Below are 14,240 nucleotides of genomic sequence, written 5' to 3' on the forward strand. Positions count from 1 at the left end.
TTCCTTTAAGAACAAAAGGGGCCTGAAGAACTTTTACAAGCACAGATTGAGATGTTTCAGATCTCTTTTTTTTTTTTTTTTTTTTAAATGCAGCTCAACCATTCCTCATCCCCCTTTTTTTTTTATTATTTATTTTTTATTCCTTGGGCGGGAATTATTTAAACGCAATTGTGACTTTACAATATCCGGGAGAAACGTGTAGTATAATAAACAATTTGTTGTAGTTCTTAAAGGGTATCTGCTTACAATAAAAAGGTTAAAGTGAAAGACAAATAGGACCCCTTTAAATGGATAGTTCACCTGAAAATGAATATTGTCATTTATTTGCCCTCAAGTTTCTTTCTTTTTTGCTGAAATCAAAAGATATTTTGAAGAATGTGGATAACCAGTTTCTGGTCCCCATTGACTTCTATAGTATTTATTTTCATACTATAGAAATCAGCGGGGACCAACGACTGTTTGGTTACCCACATTTTAAATATCATCTTTTTGTGTTCAACAGAAGAATTAAATTCATCCAAGTTTGGAACAACATAAGGGTGAATTAATAATTTGTTTTTTTTTGTTTTTTTTTGAGACCATTAAGATTTTAAGGTCATAGTGAAGTTCCTAGTCAAAGACTATGCTTTTAAAGCAGATTGGGCAGTTTTGTGAAAATCTGGATAAGTTGTGTATTCCAGTTTTGTCAGTTGTTTAATAAAAATTTGATTCCTTTTTCCCTCTCTTTATTTTCTGTCTCTGTCTTATAGGACACTGAAAAGCAGAAGAGCTCATCACTCTGTTTCCGGGACAACACATATTGTTCATACTCCAAGGTCTGCCTCAACATCAATCCTGCAGGCCCATAACAGCACCTTGAACAGCTGTGCACCCAGCGACGCCTCTCTGCTGTCCTCTTTTCTAGATGAGTCCTCAATACAGGAACGCACCATAGTTGATAGCTTCTGGGGTCAGTACCAGCAGATCTTCATGATCACCATGATATAATGCTCTGATTTGAAATGAACTGGGATTGATGGATTTTTTTTTAATTTATTTATTTTTTATTTTTTTATATATAATTAGGTTTGGATGAAGACTGTGATGCTAAAGGTATGCGTTTTCTTTTCTTTTTTTTTTCTTTTTTTTTAAATCATTGGGCTGTATTTATATACGTTTTACTTGTATTGGATTTTTATTTTTAGACCAGACTATCATTGCACACCACAGCACAGTGGAGGCCAAAACACAGACCTCTACAGCACAGAACGGCTTCCCCTGCAAAGACTGCTCATTCGACTCTCCCTCCAAGAACAACAGTTCCCTTCATAATGCTACTGGACATCAGGCATCTTTTACAGAGAGGACCAACACAGCTTCATTTCCAAACACTACATTATACTGCAGGGACAAGAATCGCAAATATAAGACAGGTGAGACAGTTTCTATAATGTGGTGTGTTGCCCAGCCAGTTTTCCGTTTTCCTGTAATGTCAAACGCCTTACGTGATGTGGTCAGGTTTCTCCTCGTCTCCAGAAATGGGCTTTACGACTCCTTACATTCTTTGGATGCTGAGTGTTATTAAAGGAAAAGAGCAGGCTTGACTTCATTGTGTCTGCAGGTGTGCTGGGGATGTTGTCAGAGATGTGCCTTCATAACAAAAGGAGAATTGCTGCATTTGTAGTGTACATATACACAATACTGATGCAGGTGGCTCTGCTCAAAGGTATCAGCCTTAGTTGGTCTGTTGTTCACCTCTCCAGGCTGTGGGGTTCCTCACTGGATGGTTTATAGCTGTTTGGGAGTCTTTTCAGCATGTTTTCACTGTCAAACTGTTTTCAATGTTCAAACTAGGATCACAATTACATTTAGTTTCAAGTGTCAATATTGGAGACATTTTCTATAGTTTTTTTTTTTTTACTTAAGATTTATTTATTTAATTTATTATTTGGATGGTTTTGGATTTTAGACATGTACAGGGCTACACACTGCTTGCATGCTACCTGCTGCATGATGTTCTCCACAACCATTTTCACGCACTCTTTGTATTCACAGTCTGTCCTGACCACTCCATTAGTCAGATCTCTTTGATCTTCAGACCTTAAGTGTTTAATATCAGTCCATGTTTTTCCAGGCCTGCTGTTATCAATGTTGCGCTGGTGTGTGCGAGTGTGTAAGGGAATCGCTCGCTCCACAGCTACTGTGCTAAAGAAGATACTGCAGTCTGTGCAGCAGAGGAGAGCCACCACCAATGGCTGTGCTAACGGAGGTATCAGTTTCTTTCAGCCCCTCTGGTGCCTGGATATTATATGTCCACTTATTAACCAAACTATTGTGCTCACTGTACAAACAGCCAGAAACAGGCAATAGCTTTATCTTAGCATGATGTCACACTCCAAGTAATTTAAAGAGGGCTTTTTGGGGCTATTTTGTTCTATGTTTCATGGAAATGTTAGTTCTTAAAGGGTTAGTTCACCCATATAAAAATGTTGTCATTACTCACCCTCAAGTCTTTTCAAACCCGTAAGATCTTCGGAACACAAGGATATTTGATGAAATTAGAAGAGCTTTCTAACCCTGCATAGACTAGGGTTGGGTACCAAAACCCGGTGCCAATATGACCAGTATGTACCGGACTGAATCAGAACGCGAATTTCGGTGCCACTTAAATGCCTGAAATGTTGATTGAAATATTTGTCTTTTGGTGCTATGACAAGGATGCAATAAGCATAAACATGCATGATCGCTAGTTTAATTTAAATACTGCATTCATGGGGAGTCAGAATGATCTGGAAAAAATAATTCCTGAATAAGAACTCAATTGAACGTTGAAAAGCTTTGATACAAATCCAAGACATCTTTGTAGTTACTGTCCATTTTCACATTTCAAATTAAAAGTACAAATCATTGGGAAATGAGACCATCTGAGAAGCACATGAATGCAGCAACTATTATTACACTTGCTCTGACTGCAGCAGGTAGTTTGCCGTTATTGCCGTTAGCTTAGCTAGCTACATTAAACGCGTGTAACTTAAAATGCCAAAAAGGAAACGTTCTAAAGTTTCAAATACATACCTGTGTGTGTGCAGGCCTCATCGACACCATCTGATAGAGTTTTCTCCTGTGCAGGACATGCAATAACTCAGGAAAGGTTTAAAGTATCGGTTCAGGCACCGTTTTGGCCCTGGTACTGCTTTAAAAGTATTGATTTGGCATCGGTATCGGGGAAAAAAAACAACCGATACCCAACCCTAGAATAGACAGCAATGCAACAGACACATTCAAGGCCCAGAAAGGTAGTAAGGGCATCCTTAAAATAGTCCATGTGGCATCAGTGGTTCAACTGTAATGTTAAGAAGCATTGTTAATGTTATGAGAATACTTTTTGTGACTTTATTCAACAATTTCATTTTCATGCATTTACAACTATTATAAGGATGTCTTTACTACCTTTCTGAGCCTTGAACTTGGTAGTGGTGTTGGTGTATATGCTGGATCAGAAAGCTCTTGGATTTCATGAAATATATCTTAATATGTGTTCCAAAGATGAATAAAGGTCCTACAGGTTTGTAACAACATGAGGGTGCGTAATTATTCACAGAATCTTCATTTTTTTTTTTTTTGGTGAACTATGCCTTCAGCTATACTCTAGATCGGTGACTGACACATTTGTTTTCAGCAAAGAATTATAACAGAATTGTGAATGTCTGGATTGGGGCTCATTTGAGAGAACTCCAGTTGAATAACCTGGCCCTCAAAATAAATGTGGTTAAGGAGCCCTGATATAAACGGCCCCTTTCTGGTATCCTTGCAGGCATCATACAAAAGTTAGCTGGTTTACCGGCATTCCGTCGTCTTGAAATTGAAGTTGCAATAACGGACATAACTGTCCATAAACCAGGTTAGTAAGTCGGTTTTATCACAATGGTCTTATATTAATATAATTAGAAAATGCATTTCACCTTTACGGTGACTTCAACATTATACTATGTCACTTGTACAGCTGAATGCAACTTCAAAAACCCTATTGAGCCCGTTTCATTATTTTTTGGCACAGTATGAACACCATTGTTCACACTGATAGTAAAAATCACAGTCACTCTTCCTCTGTACCTAGTAAGCGAAATATATACAGCACTTTCCATAAGGTACAAAGTGGGCCTAAAAATAAATAGCCACAATAGATTGACAACCATTGCATGCTTAAAACTACTTGCTTTGCATGTTGGTTTTTATGGTAAATAAAAATAGTTAATGTTAACTTTAGTTGCTAAGTAAATAGGTTTTTACTTTCCACAGTAAAAAACAAAACTCTTGCTTGAGCTGCAGATCTGTTTCTGGTTGTGGACACCGTGTGACAATCACTAGTCTTTTTCTTTAGGATTTGCATTTGAGCACCTGTCTCTTCTGTCTTTGTTAATTTGGTCCCTTAGTGGAAGTCTGTCTCAGGAGTGACAAACGCAATTCATCATCTGCTATCCCATTTCACCTGAACCATTTCTCATCCTCTCTCACTTTTTTTTTTTATAACCAGCTGTTTTAATCTCTCCCATGGTGTTCGACCTCTGTTCTTTCATACAGCCTCTATAACTTAAAACTTCTTTCCCCTTCCAGATGTTTCTTCGAAGCATGATTACACTGTGCATAAACAAATGCGCCTGTCCACCATGAGCACTGCCTTGGTTACATGCAAATTTCTTTTGTCGGAGTCTGTCTGCAGAGCTGGGATTGGAGGGTTGGTGAAGGCTGGTATAGAATTGCGAAGGACTCTTGGTTTTATCTGATGTTTGTTTCTTCTGTTTTTCTTTTATAGGCAATGAGAAATACTATAGCAGTATGAGTGTTAAAGAGGTAGTGCTGCAAAAGGAAGGACCGAAGATTAGCGGCGTACTGTGTAAGTACACATACTTGACTTTCATATACTACATAATTTCAAGTACAAACACCTTATGATTTGAAGTGATATATAAGGAAAAAGACACAGGTTTGGAACAACATGTGGGTGACTAAATGACAAAACATTTTTGGTCAGTTAACCTTTTAATTATGCCAAGTAGATTCCTTTCATTTGGTTAAACTATACAGTATTGCATTTTTCCATTGAGAATGCAATGTTATGCTTTCTGACATTATTTTAGAATTTAAAATTGATACATATATTATTGTAATCAATGCATCAAATCACATGAGCAGTGCTATTTTTATGCCACAATCAGTCAATTATATGATTCCAATTAATAATTGCATAATGTTATACATTTATGTATCATTCCTTAAATACACATTAAACAGCCATCTACTACCTCGTTTCTGCTTGTCTGTGTTGGCTAGTGAAAAACTGATTGACGTAGTTTGAATGCTACCTTAGAAGGAAGCTGTCTAGGTAGAGTATTGTAACAGCCAGCCGTAAACCCTTTATGAATGGCAGAAAGGTTCATAAATGATTGCTCTAGTATATGTACAATACAGGCTCAGTGTTTGCATATGTCTGCATACGGCATCAGTTTAAAAATGACAAGATTAAAAGCACAACAAATGTTGTAGGAGTAGAACTTTAACAAATGGTTTAACACTATTTTCAACCGTAAACTGATTCTAACAGGTGATGACTGCAAAAGGAAACATAATTTTGCAAAGGACACTCAGTCTTCCCTGGACGAGAAGCCTGTAGGGACCTTATGGTGGCTCATAGTTTCTACAGGTTATTTATTCCTCAGTCTTGGTCATTCCAAAAGCTTCTGGTTTGGGAGTAGTTGACAAGCCAGTTAGTGCTGCTGTGATCTACTTCCCTGCATTGATGGTTTTCAGTTTGTGGTCAGGGCAATTTTTTCCCCGGCAGGTGTGGGTTTGTCTTGGTGAAGAGCTTTCAGACAACCTTGCATGGCCTGATTTTGCTTCTATTTCTCTTTCTTCAACTTTCTGGGGCTTTGATGCTGTTATTCCTTTTGGGAATCTCTTTCCTGTTAACTTTTGTTGTTGTTGTTATAACTTTTCCCGCAGTTTAAATGTAGTGTTCCACACACAATTTAAGTCTGGAAGTTAAGTTAGTTATCATATTGAAAATTTTAAACCTTTAAAACAAGTGAGGTAAAATGAAGAGATATTCAATACGCTGCAGTATTGAAGTCAGTAATCAAATGTAAGCAAATTAGTGACATTGACCTAGTCTTTTGTTTTGTATTTCTCGTCCATTGGATTTTCTTCCATTTTGAAGCAATTTTTTTATTTTAAGTGTTTTTCTCACATGTCACACTCTGTCTGATCCTTAGATGACATGAAAACAAAAATGGGCTGTTTACTTCTAAGACATTTATGTAAACGTCCTCTTTGCATGTAAATTGGGAAATACTGCATTGCTGGTTACATCTCCAAAGGAGTTTTAAACTCCCTCCCTTGATTTCAGCCTTTGTTTCAGAGCAAGGAATTTTAATAGTTAAAGTATTTGCATAGTACGATGAACTCTTATTAAAAGATCAAGGAAAATTTTATTCCTCAATTTGATAACATGAGCCCTATTAAACCCAAAGCTGGGCATACCAAATGATAGAAGTGTGCAGTTCATTAAATTCATTTTAGCACGTTTTCCATTCAGACCATTTCCATTCCATTCCAAGATACGTAATGTGCAATTTGTCAGCTTTTTGCAAATCTCTGTGTGACCTCTTGCTGTGCATCCAAATTCTACTCTGTGCCCTGAAGTGTATGTGCTAATCGACACTCAGTCTTTACTCACATTTTACTCTGTATGTTTCCAGGGAGGACAACCTCAGAAAGCTTCTTGTGGCTTGTCGATTTCTTTGCAAAGTGAGTTATCCTCTTTTCCAATCCATTCTTTCTGTTCCTATCAGTGTCCAATGCACATCTAGAGTGGTAGACTACCAGTCAAAAGTTTTACAGAATTCTAGAAATTAATACTTTTATTTGGCAAGGATGCTTTAAATTGATAAAGTGATGATAAAGACATTTGTTAAAGATTTCTGTTTAAGATAAATGCTGTTCTTCTGAACTTTCTATTAATCAAAAAAAACCTGAACAATCATCTTAGCTGTTTCCAACATGTTTTTTTTTTTGAGCAGCAAATCAGAATATTAGAATGATTTCTGAATAATCATGTGACTAGAGTAAATTCAGCTTTAAAATCACAGGAATAAATTACATTATTTTAAATAGTAAAAATATTTAAATTTTACTGTTTTTGCAGTACTTTGGATTAAATAAATGCAGGCTAAATGTTTAAAAAAAATGTATAAAAAAATCTTGCTGTCCAAAAACTTTTGACTAGTAGTTTATAAGTGTTATTTAATAGCTTTGAAGTAATTTTCAACCCAATTCTTTACTATGATTAAAACCATACCCTATGTTTCTCAAAATTCTTGATGAAATGTTTCCTAATTTAATTTGGAAAATGTTAAACTTGCATCAGACTCTGATAACCGGTCCGATATCTGGCTAGTTTTCATTTTAGACAAGATTGTATTATCACTGTTTTTTGTGAATTGTTTACTCTCACTTACAGAAATTGACGTTATGTAACACTGAACTATGCTTTTCCAGGGTGTGCCCGATCTCATTTTAAGTACTAATCTTTTAAGTTTTAATTGACATGCTTTTGACAAATGGCTTACTGACCTATATTTCAATCTCTTAATTGTTCTAAATTGTCAAACATCACTATAAACACAATATAGCTAGATCTAAAATCCATAGAATCGCTTGTATCAGTTTCATATCAGCCAGCCCTAAAACTTGCAGATTTGTAAGCCACTAAGGCATTATTGATATACAGTACAACTTTCTGTAAAGCTGCTATAAAATTGTGTGTAGTTAAATGCACTGACTAAATTCATTAAATCAACAGTCCATAAGCTTAAGTGGTTAATTTCATCATTGAAACAGTGGCCAAAACACTGCTAGTGTGTTAAAGTCTAATGTAATGCAATGTAACCTGTCCTCATCTTCTTCCAGGTGTCTCCCTATGCTTTCAAAAGTCCTGTTTCTAGTACCTTTGCTTCTGTTCCTTGGTGAGTTTACTCTGCATGACTGACTATTAGTCTAAACTGAAATAAGATCCCGCATCCTTATTTTTAATGTGTATCTTCTATGCTCCTTTGGATAGCCCTGTGTTACTGGGGGCCGTCTGGACTGCTAGCCATGCTGCCTTCTGCTAATGTGATGGAGCGAAGGGACGCCTCTTATGTCACCCCTCCAACCACCTCCATGGGCGACTCAGAAGAGGGACAAACTCCCCCTGACACAAACACTCAGGTACTATTTACTTTTCAGGATATTATTACTATACTGTAGCCTATTCAATACAAAAATATCAACTTGACTGTCTGGTACTATGTCTGTCTCCTTCCAGAAGCCCTCGGTTCTGTCATTGCCATCAGTAGAGGTGGAAAGGCTGATGCGTGTAGAGGACAGCTTGTCTCAGCTGTGGGATCGAGTGGCAGGGGGTTTGCTCAGACAGGAGGAGCAGCACACTGAAGTGCTCAGTCTGTACAACACGCTGCGCTCAGAGCTTCACACAGAGAGACACTCAGACAGAGAAAGTCTGGGCAAGTGGATTGGAGACCTGCTGGAGGAGCGGTTCAGCCTGCTGAAAGGCGAAGTGCAGAAAGAGGCCAAGTACACACAGCAGGTGATAACATCACATAATATTTCCCTAAATGTCTAAGGTATTATAATAGATTTGTTTTCTTCACTAGAGAGTTTTTTTTATTTTTATGTGGTGCTTTTTAGACTTAGTTTTATAGTGTTACCAGATTAACATGTTTATTATCAGTTAGACGTGTGACCCTGGACCACAAAAGTCTTAAGTAGTACGGATATATTTGTAGCAATAGCCAAAAATACATTATATGGGTCAGAATTATCGAGGCCAAAAATCATTAGGATATTAAGTAAAGATCATGTTCCATGAAGCTATTTTGTAAGTTTTCTACAGTAAATATCAACTTGGTTTTTGATTAGTAATATGCATTGCTAAGAACTTCATTTGGACGACTTTAAATGCGATTTTTTTGCACCCTCAGATTACAGATTAAGTAGTTGTATCTTGACCAAATATTGTCCTATTCTAACAAACCATCAATGGAAATCTTATTCAGCTTGATGACGCATAAATATCGGTTTCAAAAAATTGACCCTTATGACTATATGTAATATCTTGATAACCAATCTTCAATCCTCTGTAGCATCAGGAAAAGCATGCAGAGGAGCGTCAGTCAGAGAACACTCGACTTGCTGAAGCTGAGGCTCTCCTTCAGACGTTAGCGCGCAAAACTGAGGTGCGACATTTAATTTGTACAAGTACCACACAAGATGCTTTATCAGCATGCATGATTTAGTTTTTGTAGCAGAAGGCTCTAAACCACTGATGTGAGTTGACTTTGGGACAAAGTTCACATGCTTTTTGAATGTGAGATGACTTCTGATTCAGTAATTAAGTGAGTCATCTGTGCAAAATCCAACTGTTTGACTGACTTGTTTAATTTAGGAGTTGCAGAGAAAACAAGAGCCTACTTTTAGAAAGACTCCTGAGGCTGAGGCGCCCACCCCTGATCCGCACAGGTCATTATCATCTTCAGTCTGGTGTAAACGGTCATCAGTGATGTCTCTCATTCATTAAAGTAGTATTCCAGGTACTTCACTGTAAACTGATCTAGTAATGTTTGTCTGTTTCTCTTCAGTGAGGAGGGTGAGAGCAGCTCCAGTGAGGTTTTGCTGGCAGAGGTGAGACGGCTAGAAGCGACTTTGGAGAGCATCAGAGATGATGTTCAGGGGCTGATGGGATGCAAAGACAAGTGTGAGCAATTGGGCTCCCTTTCAATCTCAGTAAGTGCTCTGTTGTTGTCTCTGTTTATCTGTAGTGTTTGCAGGGTCTAGTTTTCATACATTACATTTTTAACACCCTTGTCATCTAGCTTTTATGAATTCGATCATTTTTAACCTGAAAGGAATCAATTTCTAAAAAATGCATTAAAGACTGTTCTCCAAGTCAATCGCTGTCTCCCCAACTTTCTCATCATAGCGGAGCAAATCAAAGTCCTAGATGGCAATTTTCAGGTCTTTTTCTTGACGTAGGAAGCATGTCAGTTCAAACATTCTGTTTAGAGACAGAAAACTTGGTTTAGTCTTCTTCGAAGACATGTCAGTCTGAATACATGATAAACTCTCAATAAATCTATGGCATTACCTTCCAAACACTGGGTTGATGGTGTATGGTACATAGTTGTCTCCGTCAGCTTACTGACCCTGCATTGATGGCAAAGCAACTACTGCAAGGCCCAGAAAAGTAGTAAGGACATTGTTAAAATAGTTTTTGTGACATCAGTGGTTAAACCCTAATTTTATTAAGCTATGAGAATCCTTTTTATGCAGAAAAAAAAACAAAAATAATGCATTCATTGTGGTACTGTCATGAATGCGCGTCGGAGACTTACACAGAAGAGAAGAACTTGTTGAATAAAATAGCTTCTCATAGCTTCCTAACCATAGGGTTGAACCACTGATGTCACATGGACTATTTTAACAATGTCCTTACTACCTTTCTGGGCCTTTAACTTGGTAGTTGCGTTGCTGTCTACGCAGGGTCAGAAAATTCATTTAATCAAACAACAAAAACATTTCATCAAAAATATCTTAATTTGTATTCTGAAGATGAACAAAGGTCTAACGGGTTTGGAACGACATGAGGGTGAGTAATGACATTTAATTTTCATTTTTGGGGTGAAGTATCCCTTTAAATTATGCATTCTAATAGTCTTAACATTTTCAATGTTTGCTTCCCATACTAAAAATCTATGCATTTTTATTTTTTTGAAATTGATTTCTTCCAGGCTAAAAAAATGTTCTGAATGCATTATAAGGGCTAGATGATAAGTCAATATACCAAAAGCCCTTTTTTTGCCATCAGTTTGAACATAATCTAACTCCTGGATCTTCTCTTTGCAGGTATCCGAGCAGGTAGAGAAAGAAATCAGGACTTTGTTTTACGGCAGTGACAGAGCAGAAGAGCTGGAGCTTCCTGAATCTCTCCTGCATTGGCTCTCTGATCACTTTGTGAGCACCACTGAACTGCAGGCTTCACTCGGTGCTCTAGAGAGCAGCATTCTGGGTAACCTGTCCCTTCAAGTGGAGGAGGGCCAGTCACCTTCTAAAGAGACGATCGCCCAAACTGTACGACTAGCCGCAGGGGAGGCAGGCCTCTCTGAGGAAGTAAGCTTTTAAGAACTTGTCTTTAAATATTCTGATGATTAACTTTGGGTATTTAGATGTGTATGTAATGCTACTTTTATGTTGATTTCTTTCTCCACAGCATGTACAGTTGATTGTCAACAATGCGATGAAGCTCTATTCTGAAGACCGCACTGGTCTGGTGGACTATGCATTGGAATCTGGAGGTATAGTAGTGGTCTTATCTCAGTGGCTGTGTTTTAAGTTGGTTGTTTAGCTGTGTTCTTGTTTAGCTATACTTGTGAGCAGTGTTGGGCAAGTTACTTTCAAATGGTAATACATTATTTATTACTAGTTACTGTCTTTTAAAAGTAATTGGTTACATTACAATATTACTGTCTCTGAATTGTAATGAGTTGCACTACTTCTACTTTTGAGTTACTTTCACGAAAACATCCACAGAAGTATGGGCAGACATTGTGAATGCCTAAAGTTGTTTGCTGCTCATTATAGATACAGTGGAGGGTAATTTGGTAGGTCTATATAGAATTAAATAATAAAATCATTAATAACATCGGTAAATAAAGCAATGTTATAATGTACAAACAAACACCTAGCATTTGGGCTATTTAAAACATTTTTAACAGGACAAGTATGAAGAATATAAGTTGCTAAAAAAGCCAAAACTAATTAAGCTACTTTAAAGCGAAACTGAAAGCAAACGGTAATGTTCTCACGCAGCCTCTAAGTCGGCACGAAACCAATTAAATGTGACTATTTTCGCGATGTATTAGAATGTCAAACTAGTATGTAAACCAGGCTTTGCAATTAACATGCTTAAAAATATTCTCGTCACAGGAGCAAATAATGTGTTTCTCAATGGCTCAGGCTGAATGGCACAGATTGTATTATGCAGGACGCACTATTTAAATGAACAAGTTTATCTACATTATATTTGGTTGTTTGCATTTAATTATCAAAATGATCAACAGGCTGCAATGTTTGCCATTCTGTATGTGTGTGCGTGACACACCAGCGCGATCGAAAAACCGAAAACAACAACAAAATCATTTTTGGTCATACGAATCATTCGAAACTGCAATGTGTTTACTTTTATTTCTGTCATCTTGGTTTCCTTTCCATTAACTTTCGTAGAGCGCGCCACTCATAAATTAACCAAATAACTCAGCAGCATATGTGACTCATTTGTTTTTCTTTCGTTTGGTTAATCTGTTAATTAGGCTATTTAAGTCAAATATATTCCGTGTATTTATTCGTTTTATATATAGACGATGATAAAACAGATTTTGTTGTATTTAGTTAAACCTTTTGTTGTCTTTTGTGTCTGTGCTCGTCCGCAGCTTTCTTTCTCTTCTCCGACCCCGCAGCACTCTCCGTTAGTTTAGTGTTAGTGGCACCAGTCCTGGTGTTTCCATGAGTTACTCGTGCTATTTGAGAGTTTGGTGTTGGAAGATTGCACCTATGCATTCTTGTCCTTTTCTCTGATGAACTGATAATAACGGGACTGCGTCCATCTCACAAATGCAGCGTTCGCGTCATCTTAACCATCAAATTTCAGCAGCAGTTGATAAACTATTTTACACAGATTTGTTTTGAAATTAAATAAGCAGAAATAAAAAAAATGGTTCCTTTATTTGTTTTTTCATTTGTTCAGAAAACGAAAAAACGATTTCAGCTCGATTTCTTTCTTTTTTTTTTTTTTTTGGTTCATGGGTAAAAAACGAATTTTGAAGTCGTTTATTCGTTTTCTTCCCGTGAACCAAAAAAATGAAAAATCGAGCCGAAATCTCGTTTTTCCGTTTTCTGAACAAATGAAAAAAAAACGAATAATGGAGCCGTTTTCTTATTTCTGCTTATTTCATTTTAAATTGAAAATCAAACGAATAAAATGGACACGGACTGTTTCTCTGGTGAAGTTTTGCGATGTTGGTAAATTGACCACACAATTTTGAGTTAAAATATGTCATTGTAACTTGCGTTACTCAGAATGTAACGAGTACAATATTACCCAAATTTTATTAGTAATGCGTTATATTACTGCGTTACAGCAAAAAGTAATATACAACTGTAATATTATTACTTTTGTAATGCGTGAGGGCCAAATGTCCACATGAATATTGTGAAATATCTTGACAATGGACTAGTGAGGGCATTTTAAGTCTGATAAATTGGCCAAATGTTTTAATTAAAATCTAGTGTTTTGCACCGGTTTCAGTGTGGGTTTTGTTTAGGGGTAAGGTTTGGGCTAGGACTTCCATTTTCTTTATTTTACTTGTATAAATATTGTGAATGAGCTTTAATGCAACATTAATTGAAATGGTTTTTATTCAGATTGGAAGAAAAGGTCTATGGTGTTTCACACCTATTTTATAAATTTAAGATGAAGTGAATTAAAATGTGTTTTTTTTTTTTTTTTTTTTTGTCTGTAGGGGGCAGCATCATAAGCACACGTTGTTCCGAGTCCTTTGATACCAAAACGGCACTGCTGAGTCTGTTTGGCCTCCCGCTGTGGTACTTCTCCCAGTCACCACGTGTAGTCATACAGGTTTGATGCCTTTTAGAAATTTGATTTATATTCATATCCATTTATTTGTAAAGTCAAGTATTAACTTTAATGGAAATCTCTTCATTTGTACCTGCAGCCAGACGTGCATCCTGGGAACTGTTGGGCATTTAAAGGTTCAGAAGGTTATCTGGTGATCGGGTTGTCCATGAAGATTGTGCCTACAGCCTTTTCTGTAGATCATGTGCCCAAATCCCTGTCGCCCACTGGTAACATCAGCAGCGCCCCACGAGAATTCAATGTATATGTGAGTAAAATCACTTCAGGTTTACACGTCTCTTGACTAATGTATGCATTATATATTTACAGATGAAGTCAAAAGTTTATGTACACCTGCCAGAATCTGCAAAATCTTAATTATTTGACCAAAATAAGATGGATTACAAAATTACAATGCAGGTTTTTTGTACTGATCTGAATAAGATATTTCACATAAGATATTTACATATAGTCCACAAGAGAAAATAAGTTGCTCAATGGTTTACATAGACTTGATTCT

The 14,240-nt window shown here is 36.9% G+C and overlaps 1 protein-coding gene across 4 annotated transcripts in view; it reads left to right on the plus strand.

The window, feature by feature from the left end:
- Positions 1-14,240, plus strand: part of sun1a (Sad1 and UNC84 domain containing 1a) — a 29,763-nt gene that overhangs the window by 13,788 nt on the left and 1,735 nt on the right. For all 4 annotated transcript variants that reach the window (XM_073828248.1, XM_073828249.1, XM_073828246.1 and 1 more), the window contains exons 3-17: positions 750-949; positions 1,066-1,092; positions 1,185-1,412; positions 4,793-4,873; positions 6,735-6,783; positions 7,945-8,000; positions 8,096-8,244; positions 8,342-8,620; positions 9,177-9,269; positions 9,479-9,552; positions 9,672-9,816; positions 10,936-11,199; positions 11,300-11,384; positions 13,608-13,723; positions 13,821-13,988. In XM_073828248.1, coding sequence (XP_073684349.1) covers positions 750-949; positions 1,066-1,092; positions 1,185-1,412; positions 4,793-4,873; positions 6,735-6,783; positions 7,945-8,000; positions 8,096-8,244; positions 8,342-8,620; positions 9,177-9,269; positions 9,479-9,552; positions 9,672-9,816; positions 10,936-11,199; positions 11,300-11,384; positions 13,608-13,723; positions 13,821-13,988 — 2,014 coding nt within the window. The remainder of the gene's footprint in view (positions 1-749; positions 950-1,065; positions 1,093-1,184; positions 1,413-4,792; positions 4,874-6,734; positions 6,784-7,944; positions 8,001-8,095; positions 8,245-8,341; positions 8,621-9,176; positions 9,270-9,478; positions 9,553-9,671; positions 9,817-10,935; positions 11,200-11,299; positions 11,385-13,607; positions 13,724-13,820; positions 13,989-14,240) is intronic.

This window comes from Garra rufa, chromosome 22, assembly GCF_049309525.1.
Source record: "Garra rufa chromosome 22, GarRuf1.0, whole genome shotgun sequence".
NCBI classification, from domain to species: domain Eukaryota; kingdom Metazoa; phylum Chordata; class Actinopteri; order Cypriniformes; family Cyprinidae; genus Garra; species Garra rufa.